Consider the following 14,430-nt stretch of genomic DNA (forward strand, 5'->3'; position numbering starts at 1 on the left):
GTATTTGGGAGAACAGCTGAGTGTCTGGTTTTCTGTCTGTTGCCTGTGGACCAGGTCTGTTGGGAACATAGTTACACCCAGGTTTTGGATGTTTGCCTGCTCTCCTTGGGCATAGACAGGAGCCTGCAGGTCATCCCCATGGGGGTTTTTTTTCTGGGAGTGGTGCAGAGTTTAGAATTAATCATCACCTGCAATATTTAAAGAAAAAAAAGAGGGGAGCTTTCTGGAGGCGGTGTCTCCCCACCCCCCTCCTGTGCACAGTGCCCACAGAAGATGCTTTGCTGTTCCCAGTCTTGAGGCAAGGTCAGCAACATCCCAGTTTGCATTCCCCATTGCTATGTGCCTTGGGGAGCTGCAGCCAGCTTGGAGCGTGCTCTGCTGCTTTTGTTGGGGGACTTCAATTAGCTCTTAGTGGGCTCTAAAACCAAGCTGCCTGGTCTTGTGAGTTGTCAAATTGTTGAAGGTTGGGTTCTTTCTGTGATACTGGGAGTTTACAGCTCAAGGTTTGTGGTGGGAATGGATTTCCTCTCCTTCTCTGTGCTGTTGCGTGGGATGCTGAGCCCTGAAAGAAGAGGGGATTTCAGAAAAGGGTGGTCCTTCCTGAAAGAAAGCCTTCCCCCAGCTCAGGAGCAGCAGAGGCTGCTGCGCGCTGATGCCTGCAGTGTTTGTACCCGCCCAGTGAAACTCAGCTTCACAACCCCCTGCTCACTGACTCATTCCCCTGGGCTCCTCGGAGCTGCTGCTGTCCCAGTTGTGTCTCTAGAGCCAGCAGCCATGGCTGTGCTGCATCTGGCTTGTGGATGCTGAGATGATCTCCAGCTTCTCCATCCCCTCTGTTGCTCTGCAGGTGTAAGTGACTGGAGCTTGGCCAGAAAACCAAGAGTCAAGGAATTTGGTAGATAACCTGCAGCTGGCCAGTGCATTTGTGTACTCCTAGGTAAGGGTCATTAATCTTTAAAAGTGCAATGTTCAGGCTGATAATTAGTGTAAATGTAATTTTAGTTACCTTGCAGCCTTGCTTCACTGCTCGATGGTGGCAGTGAGCATGTGAGAGCAAACCAGGTCAATCAACTCAGCCTGGCAGCTGGTACAACTTCTTAAAACTCATTAAAACAGCCCAAAACCACATTGCTGTGCCCCTGGGCAGACCCTGGCATCACTGGGTTAGGCACCATGTCCTGGGGGTTTCCCCTTGCTGCAGGTTCTTGTGGGGGAGAATGATATTTCCTCTGCATTAAATACGTTTGGAGTGTTGCTGTCAGGAGAAAAGGTCTTGGAATCATTTTAGGGTAGTGTAGCACTAACTTAAGTGTCCTTGACAAGCTGAGGGAGTTGTGGGTGTTCAGCCTTGAGAAGAGAAGGCTCCAGGGAGACCTTAGAGCCCTTTCCAGTGCCTAATGGGGCTTACAAAAAGGAGGGAGAGGCTTTTTACACAGGCAGATAGTGAGACAACAAAGAGGAATGACCTCAAACTGACAGAGGGCAGGATTAGGTGGGATATATTGGGGAGAAATTCTTCCCTGGGAGGGTGGTGAGGCCCTGGCAGCAGTTGCCCAGAGAAGTTGTGGCCGCTCCATCCCTCGAAGTGTCCAAGGCCAGGTTGGACAGGGCTTGGAGCAGCCTGGGACAGTGGAAGGTGTCTCTGTCCATGGCTGCGGGTGTAACGAGATGAGCTTTCAGAACCCTTCCCACCCAAACCATGCTAGGATTCTGTGGTATTTGATGGCAATTCTGAAGCAATAAGCCCAGCTTAAAGCCAGGGTTGAGGACGTTTTCATCCAGCTTTTTCAGCCAGCTTTCGTCAGGGCTCGGCAGAGAACAAGCCTAGCGCTTGTTCTCCCAGCCCTTCCTGTGTTCCCTCAGATAGTTCAAATATTGTGCATTTCTTGTGCACTAATAACATCTGAATAACTGTGCGATTAGGGTTCTTTTTAATGAATTTGGGGCGTTGTACCAGGGTGCGGCAGATGTATTTGAGACACTTGGGTGAATGCAAATTGCATTACAGCCATGCAGTAACAAATGAAGCACTTAAGTGTGATGTCCCTGGCACGCAGGGGAGGAGCAGCCCATGTGTGTGAGCTGGGGCAGTCGGCAATGGAGCCTATTAAGAGGTCTTAGCATCAAACATCCTTCTGGCTCTCCGTGCAGCAGGGGTTCATCCTGGCAGGTGCCTGTGTGTATGTGTGTGCAGGGGTGGTATTTACCTAGCAGGCAGCTCTTTATCAAAGGAGCGTTCAGGGCCCTCTGGGCTTCTAATTATAGCTTTGGTTTGGAAGCAACCAAATGGAGAACAACAAAAGCAGAAAGTGCTTTACCCCCATTCTTGGGAAACTGTAAGGAAAGAATATGAGCCCTGTTATGTTAAACCTTGAGTGTAAATGAGGTACAGTGTAAGTAAACACATCTATGTTCAGGCAGGAAAAAAAATCCTTATGAATAATTCATGGCAAAAATCCTCTTGTTCAGCTGATGGAGATCTATTGCTTATTTCTGTTGAACTGTTGCTTTAGCAAGTGGAGTGCTGCTGCAGGGAGAGCCATCGTCACACACAGCGGTGGCATTGTCATCTCTGCTGTGCTGTCATCGCCACCTCGGGTATTCCTTCTGTGCGGAGTCAGGAGCGTCTGTGATGGAGTGACCTGCTGGGATGGAGCCTGTCCTTGCCATTGCCTCCCTGTGATGGAACGGCTTGCTCATGGTGCTTTTGTAAGCACCGTTCCTGCTGCTTTTTGTTGCACAGATTTCTGGTGCCTGCTGAGTCCCCACTCCCCCTGTTTCCATGGGAGGCTGGTGGAGGGAGCAGCCCCAGGATGTTATCTGCACCACACAGGGGCTGAGCTGCTCGTAGGGTGGGGATGGGCTTGGATGGATCCCTCCCTCCCTCTGCCAGGTCAGGCAGATACCGGCTCCTTCAGCAAAGGAGGGTTTTGGAGTGACTGCTGCCTGCCAGGCTGAGCCCTTGTGTCCTCCAGGCGGGTTTGGAGACTTGTTTCTGCAGAAGAAGCCCTGTCAGGCACTGTGTGTTTGAGACCAAACCATGTTGTTTCTGCTCTGGCCTCTGCTGCAGAGGGGAAGGGAGCCCCAAGAGTTACTGCTCACTACTGAATAGGAAACAACACTTGTATTAAACTGCTGCTTTTCTTAGTCTTTTTAGCCAATTACTGCGTTGCAATGAGAGGAGGGATAGTCTATGAGCAGCTTGATTTTGCTGGCAGCCTGCTGCACGTGCCTTCTCCGTGTCTGTTCTGGGTCCAACTGCTCCAAGTTCAAGCGAATTTTCCAGAGAGATCCCACACAGGCAGCCTTTCCAAACCCATTGCTGTAGACAAGGCCCCAGTGACAAGTACATGTTTTCATTTAAATTTCAGCACTTCACCAATGAGCAAAGCCCATGAATTTCCATGTAAGGAATTTTGTAGCATCTAGGAGGATTTTTGAGGATACAGAGGAGGAGCTCTCAGCTCCCTTTGGTTGTAATGCACTTACTGCTCCATTTAGTCAGGTCATTTTATAAGCCCAGTCTTCAATTTGACATAAATGATTTGCTTTCAGCAGATGGTGAGCTACTATTTTTGCCTTCATTTAAATAGGAAAGCTGTACGATAGCAGGAGATGGGAGAGGGGCACGGTGCTGCCGACATGCAGTAGATTACCAGGGCTGGTCTGGTGAGAATTAAATCCAGGCAGTTGTAATGTGCCATCTGTGTTGTGTTGGGTGGTTTATTTTTCTCCTGTTCAATAAGGCTCCTGAAGTCTCCTGTTACCCTCTGGGTCAGGCTGAGTGGCAGCGTCCTTTTTGTTCAGGATCCAAAGTACCGGCACAGAAAGATGAGGCATGTTAATTCTAAGAGGGGTTATAAATTGTCAGCACTAATTATTCCTCTAATAAAATCTATTAAATAAATTCTGAAAGATTCTAAGTCTTTAGAGTATTTTAAAGTTGTTTGAATTTCTGTTGAGAGGCTTATTTTATTGCATTTTAATATCTTACTTTGTTTGAAACCCCCAAGCATACATTTCTGCTATGGTCATAGAATCCCAGACTGGTTTGAGTTGGCAGAGACCTTAAAGTCCATCACATTCCACCCCCCTGCCATGGCCAGGGACACCTTCCACTAGATGAGGTTGCTCCAAGCTCTGTCCAGTGTTTTCTTTACTGTAGTAAAAATCACGTGTAGGACACGTAACACACACGTGGAGCAAGTCATGCTGGTGGCAGCTGCAGTTTCCTCCTCTCCCACCCACAGGTTTGTTGCACATGCACCAGGTCTTGACAAAACTGAATTGTCAGGCTGTGCTCTCTATTTCGAGCAGTGTTCTGTGTAGTTTCCCTGGTGAATTATGTGCTTTTCACACACATTATGAAATGGGAAGGAACGCATTTAAAAAAAACCATTACACTGTTGCTGGAACTATTTGATTTTTGCCTATTTTTAGCAGAAATTTCTGTCTTATCATTGTCTCCAGCTCTTGCTGGAGCTGCAGCGTTCAGTGAAGCCACACATTTTTGCATAGGAAGGTCAAGACAGTTTGTCCCACCCATTATCTGGTGTTGGGCATCTCTGCGAGACAGTTTGTGTTTCCAAGAACTGAACCTTCCCTGTGGACCGTCCTTTTTCTTCTCTCTCTGAAAGACTAAGCCACTGGGAATTAAGTAAGTTATGACATGAGCCATAAATAATTTTTCCAGGCTTGGAAACAAGGATAAGTTAGATTTTTTACAGAATCACAGACTGGTTTGAGTTGGAAGGAGCCTTAAAGCCTGTGTCATCCCACCCCCTGCCATGGGCAGGGACACCTTCCACTAGGCCAGGTTGCTCCAAACCCCATCCAGCCTGACACTGGACACTTCCAGGGATCCAGGGGCAGCCTGTGCCGGGGCTTCACCACCCTCACAGGCAGGGATTTCTTCCTGATTTCTAATTAACCCCTCCTTCCTTCAGCATAGGTTCAATTTATTATCACTAAACTTACTGTGTGCCTAAATAAGAGAGACTGAAGTAGGCTGACAGGTAGGAGAGGGTGATAGACACATACCTAAACATTCCTGTTTCTTTGAGCCCCTGTAACTTATCATGGAACAGCCCAAATGAGCAGCACTGTCATTTCCAGGGAGCTCAGGTGCCATTACTTAATGAGAACCTTCCAGAGCACAGGCACCATAAGGAAGGGATTTGGGTTTCTCTTGAGGATTGAAGGCTTTCTCAACAGGGAGCTGTTGTGGTGTCTTGAGCTACTCTAAAATCTTTTAGATAAATCTCTGTGCTTCTGTGCAGGCTGGAAAATGGGGATGGTTTCACTTGGACTGGGGTTGTCTTTTGATATCTGCAAGAGCAGAACCCATGGAGCCGTGTGCGGGTGAAACTGAGTTTAGCCATCATCTGCTCACCAGATAATTGGTGCAGGGTGGATGGGGCTTGAAGCAACCTGGTATAGTGGAAAATGTCCCTGCCAATGCTAGGGGGTTGGAATGAGGTAAGTTTAAGGTGCCTTCAACCCAAAGCATTCCATGATTTTATGATTGAACCATGTATGTTGGCAGCAGGGTGAGCAATGAACACTTGCACTCCTTTTAAGTCTGTTTTGTTCCAAGGGTTTTGATGCAGGAAAGAGGGATGAGTCTGTATGAATTACACCAAGCCCACAGCGATGTTGAATGTTCCCTACAGCTGTGCCTTTGGCCAGAAAGAAGGATAAGCCCTGAGGTTGGAGGGCTCGGGTGCTGGGGGGCTGGAGGGTCTTCGCAGGTACGGCAGGTTCAGAAGGTGCCCCTGCACTGGTTTGCTCTGACATTTGGTGTTCGGAGTTGCTGATGCCTTTTGAGAGAAGATCTGTGGAGCTCCCTCTTCATCACCAAAGCACCGACATTCCTGAGGAGGTTCAGGTCCTCCCTCAGGTGCAGATGAAGGGGGATGTTGCTGGTGGGAGGTCAGCCCATGGTGAAGGTGTCCTCAGCAGGGCAAAGCCTGTTTTCTGCTCTGGAAATACTTAACTCCCTTCTCTTCAGGTCGCTTCCTGTTGCCAAAGCCTTCTTACCTGAAGGATGTTCTTCAGCTTAAAAATAGATATAAATATTTAGATATAAATACATATTTGTACTCTTTTCTGATGAGATTGTTACTCCAGAATCTCTCTCGGATCACATCTGAGCTTGTTGTAGCTTGCTTATTTCCACAGTGTTTAACACCTTCTCCACTCCAGACATGTGAAGAGCCTGCCTTTTACAGGCTGACATCAAACCTTCAGCCTCTACCAAAGAAAGGCCCCCAAATGAAGTATTTACAGTGTGGCAGCTCAGAGGAGGAGGTGAGCAGCACTGCTTGAGTGCTCATACAATAGCAGAATATCCTCCTCCAGCATCCGGGTAGCTCCTGAGGCACCTGCAGGCTCAGCAGAATTGCCTTGTGAAATAGCAAGGGAAGAAAAATTTAATTTAAATAAAATCCTGCTTGTGGTTTGGCTGTGGGCAGTGTTTTCTCCAGGGGATGGGTTGAAGAGCAGTGGAGCGGGAACCTCGTTCTTTGTGTCTGCTCTGGGCTGGGCTGGCTTGGAAACAAAACACCAGTTGGCACCCATCTCCTTGCAGGAAAGGTCCTTTTTTTCATTGTATAATCACAGAATCACAGACTGGCTTGGGTTGGAAGGTTTAAAGACCATCTCGTTCCACCCCCTTGCCATGGGCAACCTCTCAGTTATGTTACTTACTTACAAATCTCTTTGCTTTTGATGACAAATGTAGGGAAAACCATTTCTGAGCATAAAACTTCTAAGGGTGGGAGCCGGCCAGGAGCCCATGCATTGGAGCAGTGCACTCGGGTCTCGCAGCAAGATGTTTGCTGTACCCAGTGAGTTACTGGTGCTGGCAGCTATGAAATGTTTATTGGGAAAGGAAGGGCTCCTACGTGCCCGTCTCCGCATCCCCAGCGCTGCCGAGGCGATTTGGCTGAGCCGCAGCAAGGTTCTCGGGGGATGGAGGAAAGACAAGGAGATGTTTGCTCATCGCCAGCCAGACCCACCTTCCTGCACCGGGAAAGGTCCGTGACTGCGGCTTTGAAATGTAAACAAGTCAACAAATCTTGTTCCAAATTGTTGGTGTTTAAAGAGAGAAAAGTACATCCAGAGGAAACGTTCCTTTGTGGGCTGTCCCTGGGGCTTCCTGCGGCTGATAAGAGCTGCTCCTCAGCTGTGCCCTCCCCACCGACGTCATTTCCAAAGCCTTGGTTCTGCCTTTTTGGTTTGAAGAGCAAAGTGTCCAACGCTGTGTGTTTTGATAACGATTCCTACAAATGTATTTATTCAAAACAAACACAGTGGGAAGCAACTACAAAGCAGGCTGCTCCAACAGCTGGTGCCAGAGGGAGCTGGCTGTCAGTGTGTGATTGTGGTGGGACAGGCTTGCAGAGCATCCCTTCCACTCCATGTGTGCTGAGACATTGGGAGCTTTGCCCTGGACATTGGCATAGTGGGTTCAGGGTGATGGGTGTTTGGCTGAACAGTCCTTGCCCTCTCCACTGCCTTGTGGCATCTCCAGGAGTTCTTGGAGAGCTGATGAGAGCAGAAATTGGCTGCGTGGTGGCTGGGGTTCTCTGCAGTAGGAGCCGTGGGTTGCTGACAGGGCCAGCAGCATCTGTGGCAAGGGATCGCAGGAGGAAGGGGAGCAGAAGTAAGAGCTGCAAGGACAAGTCACACGTATACTGCCATCTGCAAACTGATCACAGACACATCTGGGCACATCTGGGTTTGGGCACTCTCTTTGCCTTGTAGCATCCCTGGTCCATTGGGTGCCCATGATGTAGGTTCTCTGCTTGGGTGCCTCTTTCCTCAGTGCAGGTTGGAAGCTGCTGTTTCAGTGGCGCCACTCCACTGGATTTGGAAATACCCAGAGCAGCTGACTGAGGGGAGATGGTGAGTGGAGTATAATTCTGTCTTCTGCCAGGAGACCATGCTAAAATGAGCCCTGCAGCTCGTCCCCCAGGGCTGGCTGGTGGGGCTGAGTCCAAGTGAAAAAACCCAACCAGAACCCCAAACCAAACCTTGTAACCTCAGGAAATTTGCATTGCTGCAGAAACAAATTCAGGGAAGGTCTGTGATGCTGTGCTGGTTTAACCACAGCATTAGAAATAATATGAAATGTTTGCATTAAACGCAAGGGGAAAGTCCTTTGGAGAGCTGGGAAGGTTTCTCCCCTTCAAGCACTCTGCTTCTTTTAGCAATCAGGATAAGTTAAATTAAAGTTGATGAAGGCAATAATACGTAGGAGGATGACATCTTCAATGTTTCTTAATTTTAAGTGTGTATTTTGAGCAAATGTTTATACACCGAGGCTCGGGCTGGGGGATTGAGGCATATTGGATTATATGCTATTTGCTCAGTGTAAGCAGTGGCAATTTATTGCTGCAGATACATGTGATGCAGTGTGCAAAGATTAGTTCTATCCCCTCTAAAGCATGATTATTTTGGGTCCTCTTTATACCTTAAATAGATATTCTTCTCATGTGATTTCCATCTTTTTGTGTTAACAGCCCAGGCTAAAGTTGAAATAAACGTTGCATCAGCTTAATAGCACAAGCTCTGAGGAAATCTGCTCTCCATTATGGATGTTGTTTGGAAACTTTTTCATTTGACATTTTTTTAGTGTGCAGTGCAAATATCCCATGAATCCCAAAGCCTGCTGGGCTCCACTGGATTCATCTCGTGCAGAACAGTGTTGCTCAACACTGGTGGGTCCTGTCCCCAGCAGTGTGGTTTGGTGTGTTTAGATCATAGAATCCCAGAATGGTTTAAGTTGGACGGGACCTTAAAGACTATCTTCAAAGCAAACTGTAGCAAAAGGAATGACTTTGCTCTTGCTGACTTTGTAGGCTGGAGTCAGCCAGCATTTCATCCCCCTACAGGCCATTCACTTCAGAGCTGGACTGGATGGTCCCTGTGGGTCCCTTCCGCTCTGGTTCTGTGACGGGGTGGTGTGACTGGTGAACATGGCCGGCGTGTCTGTGCTCGTGGTTGGTTTGAGTAGCTCAGTCAGACATGGGTATTGGAAACTCCTTGATTGAGCCCTTTTGCTCCTCTCATACAGCATCATCATGACAACAGAAAAGAGTCCAGCAGCCGATGCTGACAACTCGGAGCAGCAACAAGCCAAGGAGGAGGAAGGAGCTGCTGAAACACAGAAGCAAGAGGCTTCCCTGGAGGAAGGGGCTCAGCCAACGCCGGAGAGGCAGCCCCAGAGGCAGAAGGCCTCCAACGGAGACACCCCCACGCACGAGGAGCAGAGCAAGAAAGAACGTCGCACCTCCGAGGGCCGGGGTCTCTCCCGCCTCTTCTCCTCCTTCCTCAGGAGGCCCAAGTCTCAGGTGTCCGAAGAGGACAAAGACACTGATGCTCCTAAAGAAGTGGGAGGTGACCAGAAAGATGCAGGATTAGGAGCCAGCCCTGATAAAGACATCCTGGTGAAAGCCCCAATTGCAGCTCCTGAGCCTGAGCTCAAAACTGACCCATCACTGGATCTTCATTCCTTGAGCAGTGCAGAAACGCAGGTAAAACACCCCATTCCGTGGGACGTGCTCCCTGCCGCTTTAAAATGCATATTTGTAGCCAAAACTATAAAAACTTAATATCCCAGACATGTGAGCTTGACCAGAAAAGGTCATTAGATGCCAAAAAGGCTCTTGTCAGCTCCCTGTGTTTCATTTTGTACTTCCCACTCTTGCATCCCTGCAAAGCACCTGTTCCAGGAATTGGGCTCACACTCCAACATAATGTAAAATGCCCAGTGCTGAACCATTGCTCTGCTGAGCCTTGGGATGTCACACCAGAACACAGAGGGTTCACATTCATTGGATTCAAAACCAGGGTTGATCGTCAGGATTTCCTTGGTGTGAGCCGGATCAAGGCAGGTCAGGGGCCCAAGGTGGAGATCTCAAGAGTATGTGGATTTGGGAGAGGGTTTCTTCAGCTTCAAGGAGCACAAGCGTGGCATTTTAGGACTTGGTCATCTGCTTGGTCTGGGCTAGTGCTGAACCTGCCAAATATAGATGTTTTCTGCTTATGCATCATGTAGACAGGGATTTCTGCATGGCATGTGGGGCTGAGCCCAGCTCCTGGAACCTGTCTGGTGTCTGCTCTTTCCAGCCAGGGTCATTTCTCATGCAAAATTTAAAGTTTAAAATTTTAAAATAGAAATTGAGGCAGATACACCCCCAGGGAACATTCACTGAGCTGTGGCTGGTTATTGATTTGGGGGTGCTGGGTGCCCTCTCTTCCTCCTTGGGTAGTTACAGCTCTGCTGTTACTTGATCCTGGAGTGGAAAAAGGTAGGTATTCCTTCTCCTCAGCTGGGAATTTCTTACAACCCAACCAATCGTGTGTATTGCTGGAGCCAGACAGGGTGAAATCTGGATTTCTTACTCACTGCCTTAAGTTCAGAGTGGCTCCAGATCCCCACAAATGCTCAATTTTTGAGCAATCCTTTACAAATTCAAGCACTGCCAGTAGGCAGTAATTGTAAATCTGCCTCGTTAAAATTACAAAGTTGTAGAGAGGGTAGTAGGTAACAGCTTTTCCTTTCTTTTCCCAAATTTCTGAGCCTGTGAAGACCATGGGATGATCTCTGCTCATGTTTTGTACCTCTGAGGGTAGGGATTAGCAGGATGGGGAAGAGGTGGAGATTTTCATGCCCATAAATTGTATTTTCAAGAGGAACTTATTCTTGGAAGTGTTTAAGACTGGGTTGGAGCAACATCGTCTAGTGGAAGGTGAGAGGAGGCTTTAGGGTCCCTTCCAACCTAAGCCATTCTGGGTTTTTCAATGCATGATTTCTTTCTCTATTTATCTCTGATTTGCTGCTCCTGAGCCCGTGTGAATTTGCACCCCAGCCTTCCTTCATGGGCTGTTCATTTCAGATGAAGCATTTGTGCCTTTTTTTTTTCCAGTTCTTATTTTAGATCACTGTCAGTGGCTTTCTGAACTGTGACACTCGGCAGATATTTCTGCTGTGAAAGCATTTGCGACGTGCTGCAGTTTGATAAATGCTGACCGACGGGCATTAGGAGCTTTGACTGATTCACTGCTCCTGATTGTCCCAGTTCTGCTGGAACAGAAGTCAGCAGCTTGTGGACATTATTTAGTTTTTAAATACCTCTGTGCACTTGTGCCTGGGTGTGATTTCATGAGATGTGATGGGCTGAACAGACAAGGTTTTGCTCTTCCTCTGCTGCAGCTCTGTGCTCCTGCTGCATCCAGCCCCTTCCAGTGTCGTCAGAGCCTGCCATGAACTCATTTAACCTGCTGAAGTGGCAGAAGAAAAAAAAAACCCAGCTTCCTTCCTCCTCCTGTCCCCAAACTGCATCTCTTTCTGCTATTGGAGTGCATTAAACTGACTCTCAAAGTGCTTCCGTAGGCAAAGGGATGGTGATGTGGAGGCTGCCTTCCCTTTTTGGTGGCAGAGAGCTGCTCGGTCAGCTCCGATGGCCACAAAACCTCAGCCCTGACCCTCCTTTTAGTGCCACTGCTGCCATAAAATCCCACAATGGTTTGGGTTGGAAGGGACCTTAAAGCCCATTTCGTCCCATGCCCTGCCATGGGCAGGGACACCTTCCACTGTCCCAGGTTGCTCTAAGCCCCATCCAACCTGGCCTTGGGCACTGCCAGGGATCCAGGGGTAGCTACAGCTTCTCTGGGTGCCCTGTGCCAGGCCTCCCCACCCTCAAAGGGAAGAATTTCTTCCCAATATGCCATCTAGCCTCTGTCAATGTGAAACAATTCCTCCTTGCCATGCCAAGGACCAGTGCACTGGAACAACAGCTATGACAGAGTGGCAGTGGGAGCACTGGGGATCCTGCTTGGGAGGGAAAAAACCTTCCCAATCCAGAAGGTGCTGTCATTAACACCATGAATGCATGATGTAATCTGCCCTGATTTCTCTAATCAACCCTTACTTCTTTTTTATTACATCCTTTATTAAATGAAAACTTGAAAATTACTTGGAAGAGCTTTAAAAATTAATACTGTTCTCTTGGTCACCCCAGCTGCTGCTCCAGGTCCTGGGTTACAGGTTAAAGTGGGATAATGAATTCTGTGTGAGATCCCAGCCCTGTAGTGCTTGTTCCATGTGATGCTTTGTTTGTTTGATACCTCTAAATCGGGGGTTTCAGCCTGCTCAGGAGGAGAGGAGGGACGACCAGGAGCCAGAGGGAAGAGACTTCGAGGACAGGGAAGAAGGGGAAGCAAAGGAGGAGGGTGCCAAGCCAGAACCAAAGCCAGAGTCTCCAGAGACCAAAGCACACAAGGATTTGAAAGCTGCCCAAAAAGCAGTGAAGAGACACAGAAACATGTACTGCAAAGTCGTTTTGCTGGATGACACCATTTTTGAGTGTTCTGTGGATGTAAGTACTTTGGGGTTTTGGTTCTACTTCTCCTCTCTTCCCTCTCCCTTCTGCTTCTCTTGAAAAATCACCACAAACACGATTTAATAGGGGCCTAATGTGCTGCCAGGGAATTACATGACAGGTTTTACTGCAGAACAAGTCTGCTGTAAGCTATAACAACTTATTTAGTGTGTTGTAAAAACCTCTGGGTACTAGGAATCTTTATTTTTTATTGTTCTACAATTCCAGGGTGCCTTGCTTTGTAGAGGTGGGGGGAAGTTTAAAAAAAAAACAAACCCAAACTTTGTATTACTTGCTGTTCACCATCTCTCTCATTTGTATCCCAGGCTAGAGTTTAGGTTTTTGGGGTAGGTTGCAATTCTCTAAATAACTTTTGCCTCCTTGGCTTTGAATAAAATGGGTTGAACGAAATTGATTTGTGCTTTTCTAGTCCCCCAAGGTACCTTAACCTCTCAGGCTGCTGGTTAACTTAGCTCCTGGTGCTTGGATGTAAAGAAAACACACTGTGTTTAGCCTGCAGTTGAATGTATTTCCAGTAAACAATTTAAAATTATTATGTTGACTTAGAGCACTGCAACCCCCTTCATCTGAGAGCTTTTTTTTCCCTTTATTTTGTGCATTCTCTCACAGGGTTGTGGTGCTGTCAGGGCAATAAAAAGTGAGCAGAAATCCCTATTTTAGTATCGAAGTGCTTGTCTGGAATATTAATAATCTGGTACTTACCATTGGAGCATAATTCCACCAGCTTGTTTTCCCTCAGTCCTGCTGGTAAATGGGCCAGGAGAGGGTATCTGGACGCAGTGCTCCTTGTGGGAACCATCACCTTGGGTGATCCTGGGCAAGTAGGTCAGTGCTGAGTGTTTGTGTAATGATGGTGCTGCTGGTCCTGCCTGGGATCAGCTCAGAGCATCACTGCCCCCATCACTTTCCCCTTGGCCAGGGATACTGTGTGCAGCCCCAAGGAATGTCTTCTTCCAATCCCGGTGACAGCTTGCCATGGCTTTGTGCCTGAGTTTGCTGCAGCGATGCCTTTGAATACCGTCGTGGACACTGTTGGAGGGAGAACTGTGGGGGGATGGGGGGTCCTGACTTGAGCAGGACATGAGAAATGTCTCTCTGTAGGTCCAGAGGGTCGTGCTGGGTACTGCAGAGGATTAGCGGGGCCATGGTGTCAGTGAGATCCTCTTAACTTGAGAAGCACCCTTGGCTTTAGCGCCAGTGTAATTCTGCTCTGGCGTTTTGAGAGTTTATTAAGATTTAATTGGGAAGGAATTGCAAAGGTGTAGGCAAAGAGCAGCACAAATGCCTTTATCCAAGGAGAATTAGTGCTTTCAGGCATCCTTTCCGACTGACAGCCCTGGAAGCTTTTTCATTCCTATACCAGTGCCAGTTCCTTGAGGAATACCCAGGCTAACGCATACATTATGTTACCTATAGAGTCATAACGTGTGCACAAAGGACCTGACAGCTGAAGGGCTGGAATAAAGCCAAAGAATAAAACATGGCAGGGGTCTTGGAGCAGTTGCCATGCAGAGATGACTGACAGGAGAGCTGCGGGCATTAGTGAAGCTGATTTTGCGTCACTGGAACTGCACTTTCTTCTAGCAAAGCCTCCGATGGAATGAGCTGCTTCTGGTTGCCATAGTTTTAATGCCTCAGGGATGTTTTCCTTCATGTTTTTGGACCAAAAGGGTATCTGTTCCTTGGGTCAGTTCACTTCTGCAGGATTTGGGGGAAAGAAAAAGAGGAAATAGGAATGCTCAGAGTGTATTTCTGGAGGCAGGAGGCTGTGTGCTGAGCAGCTTTGGGCACATGAGGCAGATGGGAGAAGCTGGTTTTCATCAGCAGATCAGGGTGATGGAAGGGCCACGGAAATCATGGGCTTTGGTTATGTGCTGCTGTCTTTTTTCTGAACCTAAGAAAAGTCAGGTTGTCTGTGAAGTGAATAGGTTGTAGCAGCAGTTTCATCTCTTGATCCACACCTGATTGTCGAGCAGCCAGGACCAGGGAGATTCCAGCACTGCAGATGTACCTTGGGAGG

General features: G+C 48.0%; 1 protein-coding gene across 43 annotated transcripts in view; it reads left to right on the top strand.

Annotated features, from left to right (window-relative positions):
- Window positions 1-14,430, top strand: part of EPB41 (erythrocyte membrane protein band 4.1) — a 94,619-nt gene that overhangs the window by 35,055 nt on the left and 45,134 nt on the right. For 41 of the 43 annotated variants that reach the window (XM_042021878.1, XM_042021876.1, XM_042021908.1 and 38 more), the window contains exons 2-3: window positions 9,080-9,539; window positions 12,156-12,386. In XM_042021878.1, the coding sequence (XP_041877812.1) occupies window positions 9,087-9,539; window positions 12,156-12,386 (684 nt within the window). In that variant the 5' untranslated portion in view covers window positions 9,080-9,086. The remainder of the gene's footprint in view (window positions 1-9,079; window positions 9,540-12,155; window positions 12,387-14,430) is intronic. The other 2 variants (XM_042021904.1, XM_042021898.1) reach the window with 1 other exon arrangement.

This window comes from Corvus kubaryi, unplaced genomic scaffold (assembly GCF_017639235.1).
Source record: "Corvus kubaryi isolate FWS band 111438036 unplaced genomic scaffold, C.kubaryi_AGA036_p1.0 37179, whole genome shotgun sequence".
NCBI lineage: Eukaryota > Metazoa > Chordata > Aves > Passeriformes > Corvidae > Corvus > Corvus kubaryi.